We start from the raw sequence: 16,404 nt of genomic DNA, 5'->3' as shown, positions 1-16,404 counted from the left end.
GCCTGCCTTCAGGATCTTATTTTCTTTCAATGTATGACAAGCTACTAATACAGTACCACTCAACCTCTAGATTTAGTTAATAAACCAATAAAGTCCCAGATCACTGTTGAAGGTACAAATACTTTAGGCTGCAAAAAACAGGATCGCAGATGCTATAACAAACAAGGGGATGCGTTGTAAGAAGTCACAAGATTTCAAAGTACTTACAATGGTTTTAATGAAAAAAAAAAATGAAAGGAAAAAAGATGATTTTTTTGTGTATAAAAACAAAACACTTTATTACAATTAGGCTGAAAAAACCCAATGAAAACACGACTACTTTACAAGTACAAATGTTTTTCATTGATATTTACAGTTTTTTTTTGTTTTTTTTGTTTTTTTTACTTGACATCGATAAAAAAAGACAATTTATGAGAAAACACAAAATACTAAAGTACATGTTTACAGTGTATTTGCGGCAATAAAAAACAAATGACTAAAGGAACGTGCATTATTCTCCATTCAGTATCTACAGACAACAAGGGAATTAGACATAAAAGGGACTATTTATGAATACACTTAATTCTAAGGGACAGCTTATTTGCAAATGCATTACCCATAAGCCTCTGCCTCAGATATTTCTTAAGTAATAATATAATCATTTGAAGGCATGACTTTTGTGTCTGTCGTTTAATGTATTCGGCAGTATACCTTTTTTTTTTTTTGGGGGGGGGGGGAAGAGAATTGCGGTAATGGCATGAAACATTCATGACACAAATAAAGAATGGAAGTAACAATGTTGACTCCGTGGAGCAAAATTATGGATCCCACCAACATTATGGGCAGCAGTGTTGTGGTTGATCTGCCAAAAAAGTTTAACGCTGAAATGATTATGTTGAACACAGTTCTGATTTGTTTAAGGTTAGAGATGGTTTGGGTGAGGTAAAGGTTTGCTGTGATTAACAATGTGACACAAAGTCCGTCTCTGGCATTAGCTGCTGTGGGATCCATAAGAACGCTTCAGCACAACGTCAGTACTGTCACATCTGTACTGCAGGAAAACGCGTGGTGAACTCCGTTTCGTTAGCGGTCTCTCCTAGCTGCTTCCCCCACTGGGCTTTGCAGGAGTTTTGGCCCTGATGCCACCCTGGCGAGCCTGACCCTTGGTGGGCTGTTGGGGCTGAGCGGGCTGCTGCACTGGGGACTCCGCAGAGGGTGCCGCAGGCTGCTGGGCGGGGCTGTGGGGAGGAGGTGTCTGGATCTGGGGTGAGGTGGCTGTAGTCACCACCTGCTGCTGGATGATCTTCTGCTGGACTACCTGCGCCGTCCCAGCCGGAATCATCTGCACCTGAGCCGGAGAAGACGTGGCTGCCTGGGTCAGAGTCACAGTCTGGGCCTGGATCTGAAGAGAAGCAACACAAACAAAAAAAAATTATTTGATCCATTCCACTGCATTCAAACGCTTTATGGTGCCTTTACAAAGAAATAACAAAGCTCTTGATGAATGTTAAAGAAGTACGTCATAGTTTTAGCCTTTTGAACAGACTATAAAAAAAACAAAAGCATGTGACATAAAGGCAGCATGTAGTTAAAATTATGAGAGAACGATAAGGTTTAGCCCATTTTCCTCTGGCAGGTAGTTGAGCTTGTGAGGCTTATAAGTAGAGATATTCCGATACCAGTACCGGTATTGCCTCCGATACTGCCTAAAACGCTGGTATTGGCAAGTACTGCAGTTCATGCACCGATCCGATACCACGTAATAAAGCCCTAAAGAAAATCTACGTTAAAGTAGTTTATTTATGTTCTTTTTCCGTTATAACTGACTGTCAAACTGGATAATAAAAGAAAGTTCTGTGGCGTTCATTGTTCATGTTTCACAAAGAGTTTAACCTGAGCCAGACCAACAACAAAAGATAGAAATAATATCACATCCATACAGGGATAGTAGTATACAGTTGTTAAAACATAATAAAATATATGACACACTGGTATCGGATTGGTACTCGGTATCGGCCGATAACTTAAGTTCAGGTATCAGAATTGGGAAGCAAAAAATGGTATCGGGCCATCTCTACTTATAAGGAGGTAAAAAGTCTGTAATGCAGCTTATGGACAGTGTTTACCTCACATTCAAGTGATCAGCCATACAGAGGTTATCTATAGGAGCAATGCTCAGCCTTTGACCCTTACCTGCTGAGGAGAAGACACGATTTGTTGAATATTGGCCACGGTGGGTTGCTGCTGCACTATTTGTGGTAGCTTAGCCACCTGATAAGAGAAGTAAACAAGAAAATCTCATATCAACACACAAAGCCCCCTGTTTATCTGCAAATATTTGTTTTGCGGTCATGACTGCCAGTGATGATGTACCTGGATTTGTTGGGCTCCAGTGGGTTTCTGAGCCTGGGCGATAGATGTAGTAAAGAACTGGGTCTTGATTCCCGGCTGGAGTTGGGTGGTGGTAGCATAGGTCACCTTCTGCTGCGACTGCTGGGCTGGCTGCGCTGCCTGCACTGTAACCTGCTGGCTGCCGATCTAAGGGAAATGACAACGCCACAGTTACGTCCTTCAATTCATCTTTCTAATAGATTCAGATTTTTTACTGAACTAATACACTTTACAAAAGGTCTACCACAGTGGTAAGCACACCCAATAGGGGTGGGACGGTTCACACAATTCACGGTTTTGGATTTACGGTTTTTGGTTCAGTACGGTACGTTTTTGGTACTCTTCATGCTTGTTTTATTTAAATGTTTTATTTGGCAAAAATGTTGTTTGCCTCAACAAAATTCTGGCTAAGAACATAAGGAACAGAAACACTTGTTCATTGTCAAATCTTCATTAAAAGAATAGGTTTTTTAATCAGAGCAATAACAACAACAACAAAATGCAGCTTTGTTATTTTTTTTTATCTAAAAATGGCCACATTATAGACTGGCCATCAACTTAAAGTTAAAGCATGAGCTCAACCAGCACTAGAATAGTTTTAAACAACAGTAGCCTTTTAACATCTCAGTTATTAATGGAAAGATTCATTTTTCCACTTGAAATTAAAGTGCAGTGTTTTAAATACAATGAAAGGAATATGGCTGGATTTTCTTTTTCTTTTTCTTTTTTTAATCAAAAAGGAAAATTGCCACTGTTTTATTAGAAAGTATATAAATAAAACCTGCAATGTTCATCCTATTTTCATTTTCCTCTGTGAGAAAAATACATTGGGGATTTACGGTGTTGCTGAATGGTGGCAAGAGGGGATATTATAGCGCGGCTCAAGTATCGTTACTTTAATCATATGCTGAGATCCTGCATCCTCTGCGACTGCAGAAATTCCTCTATGAACCAGCCCAATGCTTTAGTTATGGACTGGATTACCCTGTCTGGATCTGCATGGAGAGGCTGGGGAGAAGGAGTTGTTTCCTACCTGACTCTCTCCTCCTGCGCTGTCCACGGACGTGCGCCATCATATTGGAAATATTGCTGCTAGCATAAGCCACACGTGTTGCACAGTGCTTGTACACAGTCGCAGCTTTATCAACCAATTTGTTTTAATGTCATTGTCAGGTAACACTAAATACGTAACGCTCCCATACTGACTGACAGCTGCACTCAGCACCTCATCCATGCCAAATGTGGTTTACAGTGCAAGGCTTTCCCCGCACTTTAGTTGATGTAGTTTTTTCTGCACAAACCTTTTTGACTGAAATCTATGAGGCTAAAATGAACCAAACAATACATACATACCTGAACCGTGACTAGCGGACCGAACAGTTCGGATTTTTCTTTGAACCGTTTCATCCTTAAAACCCAACTAAACAATACTGAATGTACGCATAAAAATCTGTTTATATGATTATTTTTTTGCTTCTGCTGTAGACAGAGACTGACAACAGACTCTGTCTGTCTGTCTGTTGGTGTGGTGTGTTTACCTTCTGCTGTACAGTGGTCTGTCCTTGCTGTGGCTGCCCTGCCTTCTGCTGGGCGGCTGCCTGAACTGCTGCTGCCTGTTGCTGCTTCTTCATCTGAAGCAGCTGCTGGACCTGCATCTGGGGGAATGACGGCGTCAGCACAGGCCCACCTGACAGAGAGCAGAAAGAATTAACGTATTGGAACTTTAGGACATATCAGAAATTTGTGATAATGATAACAGCAGCACATTTGTCGCAGTTACAGGAAGTCACAGAAAGGATGTCCAACACAAACGATGCAGACCCAATCAACAACAAACACCATTGTCTTTGGATTCTAATTAGTGGTGTATCATATATTGAGCGAGAACAGGTATATGGTTATTACAATATAAGATAAATAAAAAACTTTAGCTCATAATTTTGAACTGTTAATTAGCCTGTAATGGACATATGGAGCAACACTTTGACATCAAGTCAAAGTAAAAAATACATATATCTACAGACAAAGAGATTTAATATGCCTTTTAACACACCTGTTTTTTGGGGCTGACTAATAGCAACACTAATGCCTGCTACAGTGACTGGCAGTGTAGTGACACCAGCTGATGAGACCACAGCCGGCACAGAAACCACAGGAGGCTTGGTGAGGGTCACCTGGGCCGTCTGTCCTGCCTGGGCCTGAATCTGTCCCTGAGTGGGCACTCGAGTCTGTGAAAGGAAACACAACCAGTATTAGTGCTGCCACAACCTCAATCACTGACATGAACACAGGAAAGAACAGGACATGAATAAACGGAGCACAATGTCTTTGCTGGACCACCAAGCACGGTGGACCAAAATAAACCAATTTACAAATTACTTTAATTTTCTCTGATTATGTAATACATCAGCAATAACTTGAGATTTCTGTAGGTAGATTGTTAGTAATACAATCCATCTTGTCTTTTGATTCATATGGTGGGGACCTATGATGCATGATTTCTCAATTATTTCCAAAAGATTCCCTTTCACAATCTTACCAGTCTGGCCACCTGCAGGTTGGCAACAGTGGTGCCGGTCAGCACAGCTCCAGGTCTGGGTGCTGCTACAGCTGCTAGCTGGGGATTGGCTTGGGCAGTCTGTGCAGGCTGCACCTGGGCGGCCTGCTGGGCCCCTGCAGCCTGTTGGCTCTGGGCTGCTGCCACTGCTGCAGCTACCTGCTGCTGCTGCTGCAGCTGCAGCTGCTTATGTTTGTGCATCTTTAACAACTCCTGTAAACACACAGATTTCAATTAAAGGTAAGTTAACTACACATTTTGTTATTAAAACCCTTACACGGTTTCATTGTATTGTTTACTAGGCAGTCTATATCCATGACATTCCACGGTATTCCCGGAGTCGTTTCTCTCGCACGACTAAAACAACTTTGGAACGTACACGTTTCACCAAAACAAGCTCCTTCTTGAGGCTATTTTGCAGTGGCTCCGTACGGAGCTTAGCGCCGCCCAAGACGATTGTTATTGGTTTAAAGAAATGCCAATAAACCAGAGCACATTTTTCTCCCATCCCGGAATGCTGTGTGGACTAGCCAGACCCTCCTCCGCAGTGTGTGGAGGAAGGTCTAGCAAAGCAAGACCATTTATTAGGTAAACCTGAAGTACTGCCATCACTTTAATTATACTAATAAAAAACATCTCAGTTACAGCTGCTAATATGTCAGATTTATCCAAAAGAGATAAACACTGATCAACATTTCTCAAAGTGACCAATACCTAGGGCTGTCACAACCATGACATTCAGTTGACTATTAATTGCCACACAACATTTCTGTTCATTTTATGCCACACAGCGGTACTGTTGTGTTTGGCTTTGCAACTAAACCTAAATCCCTTGGGCCCACCACCTGTGGGAGGAACCGCTGGGGTCGGGTGCGCTGCCACACGGGTGGCAGTGAAGGTCAGGGGCCTCAACGGACCAGACCCGGGCAGCAGACACTGGCTCTGGGGACGTGGAATGTCACCTCTCTGTGGGGGAAGGAGCCGGAACTTTTGCGGGAGGTGGAGCGCTACCGGTTAGATCTGGTGGGGCTTACCTCTACGCTCAGTTCTGGAACCATACTCCTGGATAGGGGTTGGACTCTTTTCTTCTCCGGAGTTGCCCAGGGTGTGAGGCGCCGGGCGGGTGTGGGGATACTCACTAGCCCCCGGCTGAGCGCCGCTACATTGGAGTTTACCCCAGTGGACGAGAGGGTCGCCTCCCTACGCCTGCGGGTTGTGGGGGGGAACTCTGACTGTTGTTTGTGCATATGCACCAAACAAGAGTTCGGAGTATTTGGCCTTCTTGGAGACCTTGAGGGGAGTCCTGCATGGGGCTCCAGTGGGGGACTCCATAGTTCTGCTGGGGGACTTCAACGCGCACGTGGGCAATGATGGAGACACATGGAGAGGTGTGATTGGGAGGAACGGCGTCCCTGATCTAAACCAGAGTGGTTGGTTGTTGTTGGACTTCTGTGCTAGTCATGGATTGACTATAACGAACACCAGGTTCGAACATAGGGATGCTCGTAAGTGTACTTGGTACCAGAGCACCCTAGGCCAAAGGTCAATGATCGATTTTATAATCGTTTCATCTGGGGAAGACTCTGGACAGACCTGGTAAGCCCAAACGGGTAGTGCGGGTAAATTGGAAACGTCTGGAGGAGGCCCCTGTCTGACAGACTTTCAACTCACACCTCCGGCGGAGCTTTTCGTGCATCCCTGTTGAGGCTGGGGGCATTGACACCGGTCGTCAGGGAAGCCGTCCGACTGAAGGAGGAGTCTTTCCGGGATACGTTATCCCAGAGGACTCCGGAGGCAGTTGCAAGGTACCAAAGGGCCCGAAGGGCTGCAGCCTCTGCCGTGAAAGAGGCAAAGCAGCGGTTGTGGGAGAAGTTCGGAGAAGACATGGAGAAGGACTTTTGGTCGGCACCAAGGTGCTTCTGGAAAACCGTTCGCCACCTCAGGAGGGGGAACCATCCAAGCTGTGTACAGTAAGGATGGGACGCTGTTGACCTCAACTGAGGAGGTAATAGGGCGGTGGCAGGAGCACTTTGAGGAACTCCTAAATCCGACTAATACGCCCTCTATGGTAGAGGCAGAGCTGGAGGATGATGGGGGATTGTCGTCAATTTCCCTGGTGGAAGTTGCTGAGGTAGTTAAACAACTCCACAGTGGCAAAGCCTCAGGGATTGATGAGATCTGTCCAGAAATGCTTAAAGCTCTGGGTGTGGAGGGGTTGTCTTGGTTAACACGCCTCTTCAACATTGCGTGGAAGTCTGGGACGGTGCCTAAGAAGTGGCAGACCAGGGTGGTGGTTCCCCTTTTCAAAAAGGGGGACCAGAGGGTGTGTGCCAATTACAGGGGTATCACACTTCTCAGCCTCCCCGGTAAAGTCTACTCCAAGGTGCTGGAAAGGAGGGTTTGGTCGATAGTCGAACCTCAGGTTGAAGAGGAACAATGCAGATTCCGTCCTGGTCATGGAACAACGGACCAGATCTTTACTCTCGCAAGAATCCTGGAGGGAGCCTCGGTGTATGCCCAACCGGTCTACATGTGTTTTGTGGATCTGGAGAAGGCGTATGACCAGGTCCCCCGGGAGATACTGTGGGAGGTGCTGCGGGAGTATGGGGTGAGGGGATCCCTTCTCAGGGCCATCCAATCTCTGTACGACCAAAGTGAGAGCTGTGTCCGGGTTCTCGGCAGTAAGTCGGACTCGTTTCAGGTGAGAGTTGGCCTCCGCCAGGGCTGCGCTTTGTCACCAATCCTGTTTGTAGTATTTATGGACAGGATATTGAGGCGTAGTCAGGGTGGAGAGGGGTTGCAGTTCGGTGGGCTGGGGATCTCATCGCTGCTTTTTGCAGATGATGTGGTCCTGATGGCCTCATCGGCCTGTGACCTTCAGCACTCACTGGATCGGTTCGCAGCCGTGTGAAGCGGCTGGGATGAGGATCAGCACCTCTAAATCGGAGGCAATGGTTTTCAGCAGGAAACCAATGGAGTGCCTACTCCAGGTAGGGAATGAGTCCTTACCCCAAATGAAGGAGTTCAAGTACCTTGGGGTCTTGTTCGCGAGTGAGGGGACAATGGAGAGGGAGATTGGTTGGAGAATCGGTGCAGAGGGTGCGGTATTACAATCAATTTATCGCACTGTTGTGATGAAAAGAGAGCTGAGCCAGAAGGCAAAGCTCTCAATCTACCGGTCAGTTTTCGTTCCTACCCTCACCTATGGTCATGAAGGCTGTGTCATGACCGAAAGAACATTGATCCAGGGTACAAGCGGCCAAAATGGGTTTCCTCAGGAGGGTGGCTGGCGTCTCCCTTAGAGATAGGGTGAGAAGCTCAGTCATCCGTGAGGAGCTCGGAGTAGAGCCGCTGCTCCTTTGCGTCGAAGGGAGCCAGTTGAGGTGGTAAGGATGCCCCCTGGGCGCCTCCCTAGGGAGGTGTTCCAGGCACGTCCAGCTGGGAGGAGGCCTCGGGAAGACCCAGGACTAGGTGGAGGGATTATATCTCCAACCTGGCCTGGGAACGCCTCGGGATCCCACAGTCGGAGCTGGTTAATGTGGCTCGGGAAGGGGAAGTTTGGGGTCCCTTGCTGGAGCTGCTACCCCCGCGACCCGATACCGGATAAGCGGACGAAGATGGATGGATTAACTAAACCTAAATCCATGTTGTTCATGTCAATGACTGCTCATCAAAATGATGCGATCATTTGGCAAAGAAGTGTGAATTATCCTTCAAATAGTTCGCTGAAACAATGCTTCGGGCTCTGCTGCACATACTTATTTTAAATAGATTATTTATAAAACGGTTTCGGCTGACCTTATGTAACGAAAATGGGGTTCAAGACTCCAGCCTTTATTCAGAGACAAACTAAAACCTACACTGTACATTTACTACCACATGACAACCTAAACTGTTATTTATTTATTCTATACAATACTACGATTGTCTACATCTTTGTGCCCTGACCGCATCCGCCATCAATCAATCACTCTCTTTTGCACACAGTAGTAGCTATGCACTGAGCTATTCTTGAAAAAGCCCACACTACTCTTATAACACCATGTAAAGTAATGAGACACTAATTAGAAAAGCTGGATGGAATCGACAACTCCAGCATTCATTTCCCCAGAGCTGTTAAACACATTACCCATAGCATTGCATTTTGTGTAGCTATTGTGTAAAGACACTGGTGGTGTACCTGGGGTTTGCCTACAGTTTTGATCTGTGGGGAAGAAGCCTGCTGTTGGTGCTGCAGCTGCTGCTGCTGCTGTCGGAGCATCTGCAGCTGGGCTGGGGTAAGAGGCTTTGCTTGTTGCAACTGCAAACCTGTGGCTGGATGGAGGACAGCAGATACGTCAGGTTAGTCAAACAGTAATGGTTACTTAAGGGATGTTTTGTCAGAGAAAAGTCTGTGTTCAGTTAAATACCTGGTGTGACCTGAGAGACCAGTGGGCGAGTCTGTGACTGTACCGGGCTCAGAGTGGTAGAAACTACTGCAGATGCTGTCACTGGGGTAACGGCTCGAACACCCTGACCGGTAGCTATGGCGACCACCTCAGCAGGGGCAGCAGCAGCAGTCGTAACAGCCCTCTGTTGTGCGTGGACCACCTGCGCTCCAGCTGCACCGGCAGGCTGGATCAACAACAAAAACAGCAACACAATGAGCAAAGGCTCCTACAGTTGTAATGACCATTCGGTCTACAGGGAGTCGTGGGTGTGCATTCTGCTTCATGCCAATCCAAAGGCTATTTGTGTCATGAATTCTTGTTAGTCAGTAGGTGGCTGAGTAAAGCCAGAGCAGCAGTGATAAATGAGCATGACTCACAGACAGGGTGCCTGGTATGACTGAAGATGCCAGGCGTTTGTTGGCCTGGAAGGGACTTGGAGGAACTCCAGCTACTGTGTTCACAATCACATTCCCCCCTACAGTGGCTGGAAGAAACAAAGAGAAATAAATTAACTATTGGAACATCAACAGCTCTGTAATGTGAACCATATGTGTGTCAGCGTACCAGCCTGGATGGTTGTGCCCACAGTAGCATTTTTTATGGCTCCAGCCTGAAAAACATGAACCATATGTGTAAGAGCCTTCACTAGGTAAAGTGTCTTGTTTTGGATCTTACTGTTTGTAGAAGATATTGGTTGGCGGGTGTTTTTATCCTCACCAGAACAGCTGCATTAGGCACAGAAGCAGCTCCGGCCACTGTGGCAGCCTGAGGGACCTGAGCCTGAGCCTGGCCAGCAGCAGGAGTCTGTGCCTGGCCGACTGCAGCCTGGGGGGTTCCAGCCTGCTGCTGCTGGGCTAACTGCTGAGCCTTCTGCTGTTCTGCAAGGGCCTGCAAACACACACAATGCACACAATCAAACACAAATGCAAACATGTCAGTAAAGATGAAAACAAGCAATACTTGGATCTGACAGTGATGAAAGACAAAGCAGGTGCTCCTGATTAACGCCCATTGTCGACAATTACATTGCCAACAATAACCTTTTTCTCCTTGGCAATCCTTTCAGCCCGTTGAGATGCCACCTGAATGGGAGGTAGGGGCTTGTCGTAGCTGATCCCACTGAAGAAATGAAAAACAATGTTGTACTTTTTTCTTTATTTCTAGATTTAAAATTGAGATGACAATCGTACAAAAATGGCAAAATTAAAACACACCTTTCTGCCAAAACCGAGGCATGTTTGGGATTCTTCTGGAATGGATTCATGCCGAGCCTGTTGGTAGTATAAATTACTTAAATACAAATCCCATCTGAACTTGATTTTACTATTTCCTAGATAGAAGATCTAAATAATTGCTCGAAATTCATGAAAAACATTTCATGCCATGAAAAGCTTTTCTTTCCAGTTTTGTAAATCTCCTGCTTTGGTGTTAGCTCCTTGATGAGACTTGTGCATTCATTGTTAACAGACAATCATCAGTGCTTACAGTGGTTTGATTGGTGGGCTCCTCTTGCTGGCAATGATCTTCATAAGTTCAAAGCGGCTGTTGTAGAGCTGAACGTGAGTGGCATTGTCATCCTGTGTGTAGATCTGACAGGTTCTTAGAGGGCGGCTGTTCTTAGACTACGCGTGTACACAGACACATGATACAAAGAAACGCAGAACAAAAGTTAGGCAGGAGTTTAAGAGCAAAGCATCATTTATCAAATAAAAAGGCCAGGATATGGTACCTTGTATATGCTCTTAGTTTTCTTCTTAGGGTTAGCCTCATACACCAACTGAAAAAGTTAAAGATATGGTTTAGGCAAACAAGTACAAGGTGAGTAAACCAGTTTTACGGCAAAGTAGGGTGACTCTGCATTCTCTCTCTCTCTCCCCATTACCTTGCCCTCTTCTCTGGGAATGATGACATTCTCGTAGCGGTTGCGACACTGTTTGGGCGAGCGGTAGATACGGCTGCAGGAGTTCACCACATCGCTCACCAGATCCCAATTAGGAGTGTGGGCAGGAGACACGATTGTCAGGTTCAGAGGCAACTCCAGCAGCTGCTTTACAGCCTGTCAGACACACAGCAATGATATTCAGACATTTGAACATATAGTATAATTAGTTTCATTAAGCGAAGTGCAATTCAAGATGTGTTAATTTATATCAACACAGCTTGGGAAGAAAGATCATCAGGGGAGTGGTTAGTGGGGCCAATACCTGAAGCAGAGCCCAGTCCTCACTGATGAGCCACTCTGGGTTGTCCTGGCTAGCCTCCATGGCAGGTTTAACCAGCGAGGGTAGAGGCTTGGCAAAGGGCGCCTGCTGCTTGAGGGAGAAGTTCTTTTTCTGGTCTTTACCCTCGCGGCGAACTTTAAGCATGCTGGCTTTTTCGAAAAGGGAGCGTGGAGGAATGACCGTCTCCCCATGGCCCTTCTTCTTCTTTCTGGCTGCTGCTTGACAAACACTCAAGTAAGGACAGAGAAACCAAACAAACCTGCAATGACACTTCAGCATCTTTCTTAAAGCGTAACTCTTGCCAAAATGCAACCTAGTCAAACTTTCGTTTAAAACCATAATTAGGACATTAGTGCCACTTTTAAGATTGACTGTATTTTCGTTTTCGGTCAAGTGGCCTTTTGAATGGGAGTGCTAGGGGCACTACTATAATAGCATCAAAATCACTATTTTTAAAACGCTAAGAAGGCTCGACACAACATGAAACTTTGCTCCAAGTATCACCTGGGGCTCTACACATGAACTCCAGCATTGAGAACATTGTTTGTGTACACAGAGTTTACTAATAGAAACGTTTTGAACAACTCACTTTAGCAGTTGGTTTTTCCGCTCACCACCATCTTGCCAGTCAAAAAGAGTCGATCTCCGAATGCATGTAACAGGGAGGTTAGTAAAGATGGAAAGCTCCTAAAGCTTAGTTCCATAGAAATGCACGGATAATTCATTGTTTTGTCGTTAGTGAAAAACAATATTGACCTTGTAGTTGAAAAAGGAGCCTCATATTCTTCTATGGAGTCCGTTCATTCGCATTCAGAGATTGACACTTTTTGACTGGCAAGATGGCGGCGAGCGGAAAAAGCAACTGCTAAAGTGAGTTGTTCAAAACCTTCTAGTAAACTCTGGGTACACAAACAATGTTCTCAATGCTCGAGTTCATGTGTAGAGCCCCTGGTGATACTTTGAGCAAAGTTTCATGTTGTGTTGAGCCTTCTTTGCGTTTTAAAAATAGAAATTTTGATGCTATCATAGTAGTGCCCCTAGCACTCCCATCTTAAAAGTGGCACTTCCGTTCTAATTATGCTTTTAAACGAAAGTTTGACTCGGACACATTCACAAAAAGACCATAGGTTGCAATTTGGCGAGAGTTACGCTTTAAAAACTCTTTTAAAATACTAATAAATAATAATTTACTCCAGGATTTACAACAATTCCTTGTCTGAAAGAAGAAGAAACTACTGTTTAGAGCAAAAATAAATGTTTGCAGTAGATATACAGGTTACTAAATATGTAGTGCAGGACTGACATATTTCTGTACAAAGAAGTTAAGGAAAAATCTTGTCTTACCTGAGGGGTCCATCTTGAGTCTTTTGTGCTCCTTGCGGATGTAGATAGGAGGCAGCTTGGACTCTGGCATGGGTGTGGTGTCATACATCAGCATCATCACAGAGTCGATGTAAATGTCATTGTCATCCTGTGGTGGTGTGGGTGGAGTCCAAAGCTGTGTTGAAAAAAATAAAAAATAAAAAAATAATCACATATCCAGAAGGCAGCGCAGGACTTTATGATGTGCCTCAACACAATAAAATTAGAAAGAGAACAGTGAAGCTCCAAATCCATAGTTACTGATGCTATTCAAAAAAAAAAAACATTATCAGGACACCACTAAAAATGGTAAGCATATTTTCATTTGTTTCCATATACATCACAGTTGGTGTCTTACCGGCATGATTTCTGTATGGCCGTCTTCTGCATCAAATACATACTCCTGTTGAAACACAAAGAAAAGGTTCATGTCAACAGCAGTGCAGCACAATTCACTTCTTGTTTGATTAGCAGAGATCACAATGACCACCCACCATGTTGTAGGCATCCTCTCTGGTGTAGGTGAAGAGATCTTCATCTCCCTCCATAATCTGCCGCTCCTCCCCCTCCTCCTTTAGCTTCTGCAGCTGCTGCAGCTCCCAACCTCTCTTAGAGCACTCCAGCCGCTCCTGAGGAAAACAAACATCAGTCAGTCAAATTTATCAAAGGACAAATAGTACAATGAAATACCAACATAGTAGAGAAGAAATGATTCGTTGAAAGAGGAACTGATTTCCACATCTACACTACAGTAAATCTGTAAATACCTTAAATCTATATAATAAAAAAAGAAATATTTGGTTACAATATGATTTAAGTTACCTTGAGAGCAGTTTCATCATCACTGATGTGGAGGTACTCCAGGTAATGCAGGGCATACCTTTCAATTGGCGTGAGCTGTTAAAGGTTAGGGAAGTTAGGTTAGGCAAGACAAACAAACAGCATTTCAATATACACACATATATATATTTATTTATTTATTTCTGGCAATACTACTTTTCCACTTCCTCTAATTTCCAAATGGTATATGAAAAAAAAGTAAAGGTACCTGTTCCATGACTGCATTCAGCTCCTCTTTCTGAGCAGGCTCTTCTTGAGCTTGACTCTCTGACTCCTGGTTGTCTTCTGTTGACTCCTTGCCTGCCAGCTCTTCCTCCTCCTGCTGTTCTTCCTTCGCTGGCAGGGCATCCAGGTTTATGCTGTGGAGAGCCTGGATGTAGGGTCTAGCCACCCTGGGAGAGATGGCCTCAGAGGCCGATGGCTCCTGGTGAAGAACCACAAACTCCTCCACCTTCTCCCCTGAGCCTGCCTCCACCTCAAACAGATCCTGTATTGTCCGCTGAAAACAAACAATGTCAGGTCAGTTACTATATAATTAAAGAATAGTAATGGGTCTTGGTCCATGGGTGGAGGAAATTACAACTTTACTGATTCATGCGCAGAAAAGGCTTTCATAGTTTGAATAAATGTAGAGTTGTGGAGAGTTTCTGAAGCTCCAGGATAAGCCCACAGTGAGTTCATCTTACTTGTGTGAGGAAAGCCAAGGTGTAGTCAGTACCCTGGGCAGCCACCTCTCTGATCAGGTCCTTGGTGCCATTCTTCAGCAGTTTCTCTTCAATGGAGTTTCCACTCTCCAACCTGGGCAACACACAAAACATAACCAGGAGTATGTTTTTTAGATTTACTTATTTACTCTTAGACCACACATGGTGGTATGGAGTGCACAACATAAAACAAAACATCGGTACAAAGGTAAATAGCCATTAATCAGTGTTTAAGAGGAAAAGGTTACGTTATGTAGTCTTGTGTTAAGGAACATAAAATAAAGAAAAATTAAAACAGATTTCCCTGTACTGATAATATCACCTGTATATGTGTATATCCTTGGAGCGTCCTATTTTGTCACACCACTCCTGGCAGCGGGCATCCATGCTTGGATTGAGATCCGTGTCATAAAAGATTATGGTGTCTGCGTCAAACAAAGTCCCAACTGCAGAGCAGCAGCGTTTGGTCAAGATGCTGCAGAACACATTCCTGTTCCTGTTAAACTTCTTCATATTCTCCTGCAGAGACACAGACAAGAGACAAGAATGTTTACAGACTGGGACAAAGGCTAAGAAAGAAGTCGTTGACAATACACTTTTAGAATTTCACTTATTTCATGTATTTTCTTTGCTAATCCAAGTGGTGTAAAGCAAACTTTATACCTTAAACTCTCTCCAATGTAATCTCGACTTTTCCTTGTACATTAACAGTACATTACCCCTATCCTTATTTTTAATGCAACAATTAAATTCCCCACAGGCTTATTTAAGTTTCATCTTATCTTTATCATACATTGTGATGTGACTGCAAGGATTACATAACGGAAAATAGGTTAGAGACAAATCAGGACAGAAGCATTTCGGATTTTATTTGACAGTTTGGGCAGTAGAAACCATTTACTGTACACTTGGAAAAAGTATGCAGCAGCAAACCGAAAAGACGTAAACCCATGAGCCCAGACTGTGATCTCAACTAATGTCTGCATCTCTTAAGGGAGGGAAGAGCGCAATAGTTTGTCCTAGGGATGGGCGATATGGCAAAAATATTATATCAGATTTCTATCAGGCAGGGTCCCGATTCACGATCGTATCACTATTAGGGTTGGGTATTGTTCACATTTGAACGAATAATAGGACTGAATTTTACCCAACTGCACCTTTTTTTAACTTACCTTCTCTCTGCAATAAAAGAAAAATTTGTTTCAGTTGTAAAAAATAAGTCCAAACCTATTATCCTATGTACTTAGAACATTTAGTTGCTTATTTAGAACATTTTACACATCACACAAAATAAAACCCCTCGATACCTCCCTACAACGTGTTAAATCAAATAATTATTCATTTCTTACACTGCAACTTTTATTCTTGTATTTTATTTATTGTCTTGTTCTATATTAGCTTGCTTTAATTTTCGATTCTCTTAAATGACGATTTTTAATTCCATTTAAATCCCTATGAACTACTCTTCACATCGGCATGAATTAGATCCACGACACAGCACGTATTTAAAAAGAAAAATACGGCACTTTTAAAGTTATTTTGTCTTTTACTCTCGTTATTTCCTTATTCCAAAACAGTGGTAAAAAACCCCAGGACCAAATGCCAGGAGTTGAGTTTTTATTTAAACAAAATTTTAACTGGTGCATGAACTGCATGCCAAATTAATATTATAAAATTAAGATCACACAAGGCTAAATTGCCTCCTACGTTACCATTTGACCTGTTGCTGACAGATCTGGGGCATCCAATCACAAAAGTTGCATTGAAAAGACAAGTGTAACCACAGCCTATTTAACACTTGACCTGCAAATATGCAAGACAAAGGATAAACACTTTCTTGGATCATGGAGGAAATACAGAGAACATACATACAGTTTTGTAGGGCTAAATTTTTCTCGTTTAATCAATGTAACTAACGT

General features: G+C 43.9%; 1 protein-coding gene across 5 annotated transcripts in view; it reads right to left on the bottom strand.

Moving 5' to 3' along the window:
• Positions 1-200: 200 nt before the first annotated feature.
• ep400 (E1A binding protein p400) overlaps positions 201-16,404 on the bottom strand; it is a 38,488-nt gene continuing 22,284 nt past the window's right edge. For 3 of the 5 annotated variants that reach the window (XM_078250191.1, XM_078250192.1, XM_078250194.1), the window contains 24 exons: positions 14,808-15,004; positions 14,468-14,579; positions 13,990-14,280; positions 13,764-13,838; positions 13,436-13,570; positions 13,300-13,344; positions 12,924-13,077; positions 11,562-11,794; positions 11,240-11,413; positions 11,087-11,134; positions 10,843-10,979; positions 10,572-10,628; positions 10,383-10,476; positions 10,075-10,245; positions 9,922-9,967; positions 9,735-9,841; positions 9,337-9,541; positions 9,108-9,241; positions 4,910-5,140; positions 4,424-4,598; positions 3,909-4,057; positions 2,353-2,517; positions 2,173-2,250; positions 201-1,381 (listed from right to left, as the gene is read on the bottom strand). In XM_078250191.1, the coding sequence (XP_078106317.1) occupies positions 1,076-1,381; positions 2,173-2,250; positions 2,353-2,517; positions 3,909-4,057; positions 4,424-4,598; positions 4,910-5,140; positions 9,108-9,241; positions 9,337-9,541; positions 9,735-9,841; positions 9,922-9,967; positions 10,075-10,245; positions 10,383-10,476; positions 10,572-10,628; positions 10,843-10,979; positions 11,087-11,134; positions 11,240-11,413; positions 11,562-11,794; positions 12,924-13,077; positions 13,300-13,344; positions 13,436-13,570; positions 13,764-13,838; positions 13,990-14,280; positions 14,468-14,579; positions 14,808-15,004 (3,519 nt within the window). In that variant the 3' untranslated portion in view covers positions 201-1,075. The remainder of the gene's footprint in view (positions 1,382-2,172; positions 2,251-2,352; positions 2,518-3,908; positions 4,058-4,423; positions 4,599-4,909; positions 5,141-9,107; positions 9,242-9,336; positions 9,542-9,734; positions 9,842-9,921; positions 9,968-10,074; positions 10,246-10,382; positions 10,477-10,571; positions 10,629-10,842; positions 10,980-11,086; positions 11,135-11,239; positions 11,414-11,561; positions 11,795-12,923; positions 13,078-13,299; positions 13,345-13,435; positions 13,571-13,763; positions 13,839-13,989; positions 14,281-14,467; positions 14,580-14,807; positions 15,005-16,404) is intronic. The other 2 variants (XM_078250193.1, XM_078250196.1) reach the window with 1 other exon arrangement.

This window comes from Sander vitreus, chromosome 5 (assembly GCF_031162955.1).
Source record: "Sander vitreus isolate 19-12246 chromosome 5, sanVit1, whole genome shotgun sequence".
In the NCBI taxonomy this organism is placed as follows: Eukaryota; Metazoa; Chordata; class Actinopteri; order Perciformes; family Percidae; genus Sander; species Sander vitreus.
The sequence above is the reverse complement of the archived record's forward strand: the minus strand, read 5'-3'. Positions and strand labels throughout refer to the sequence as shown.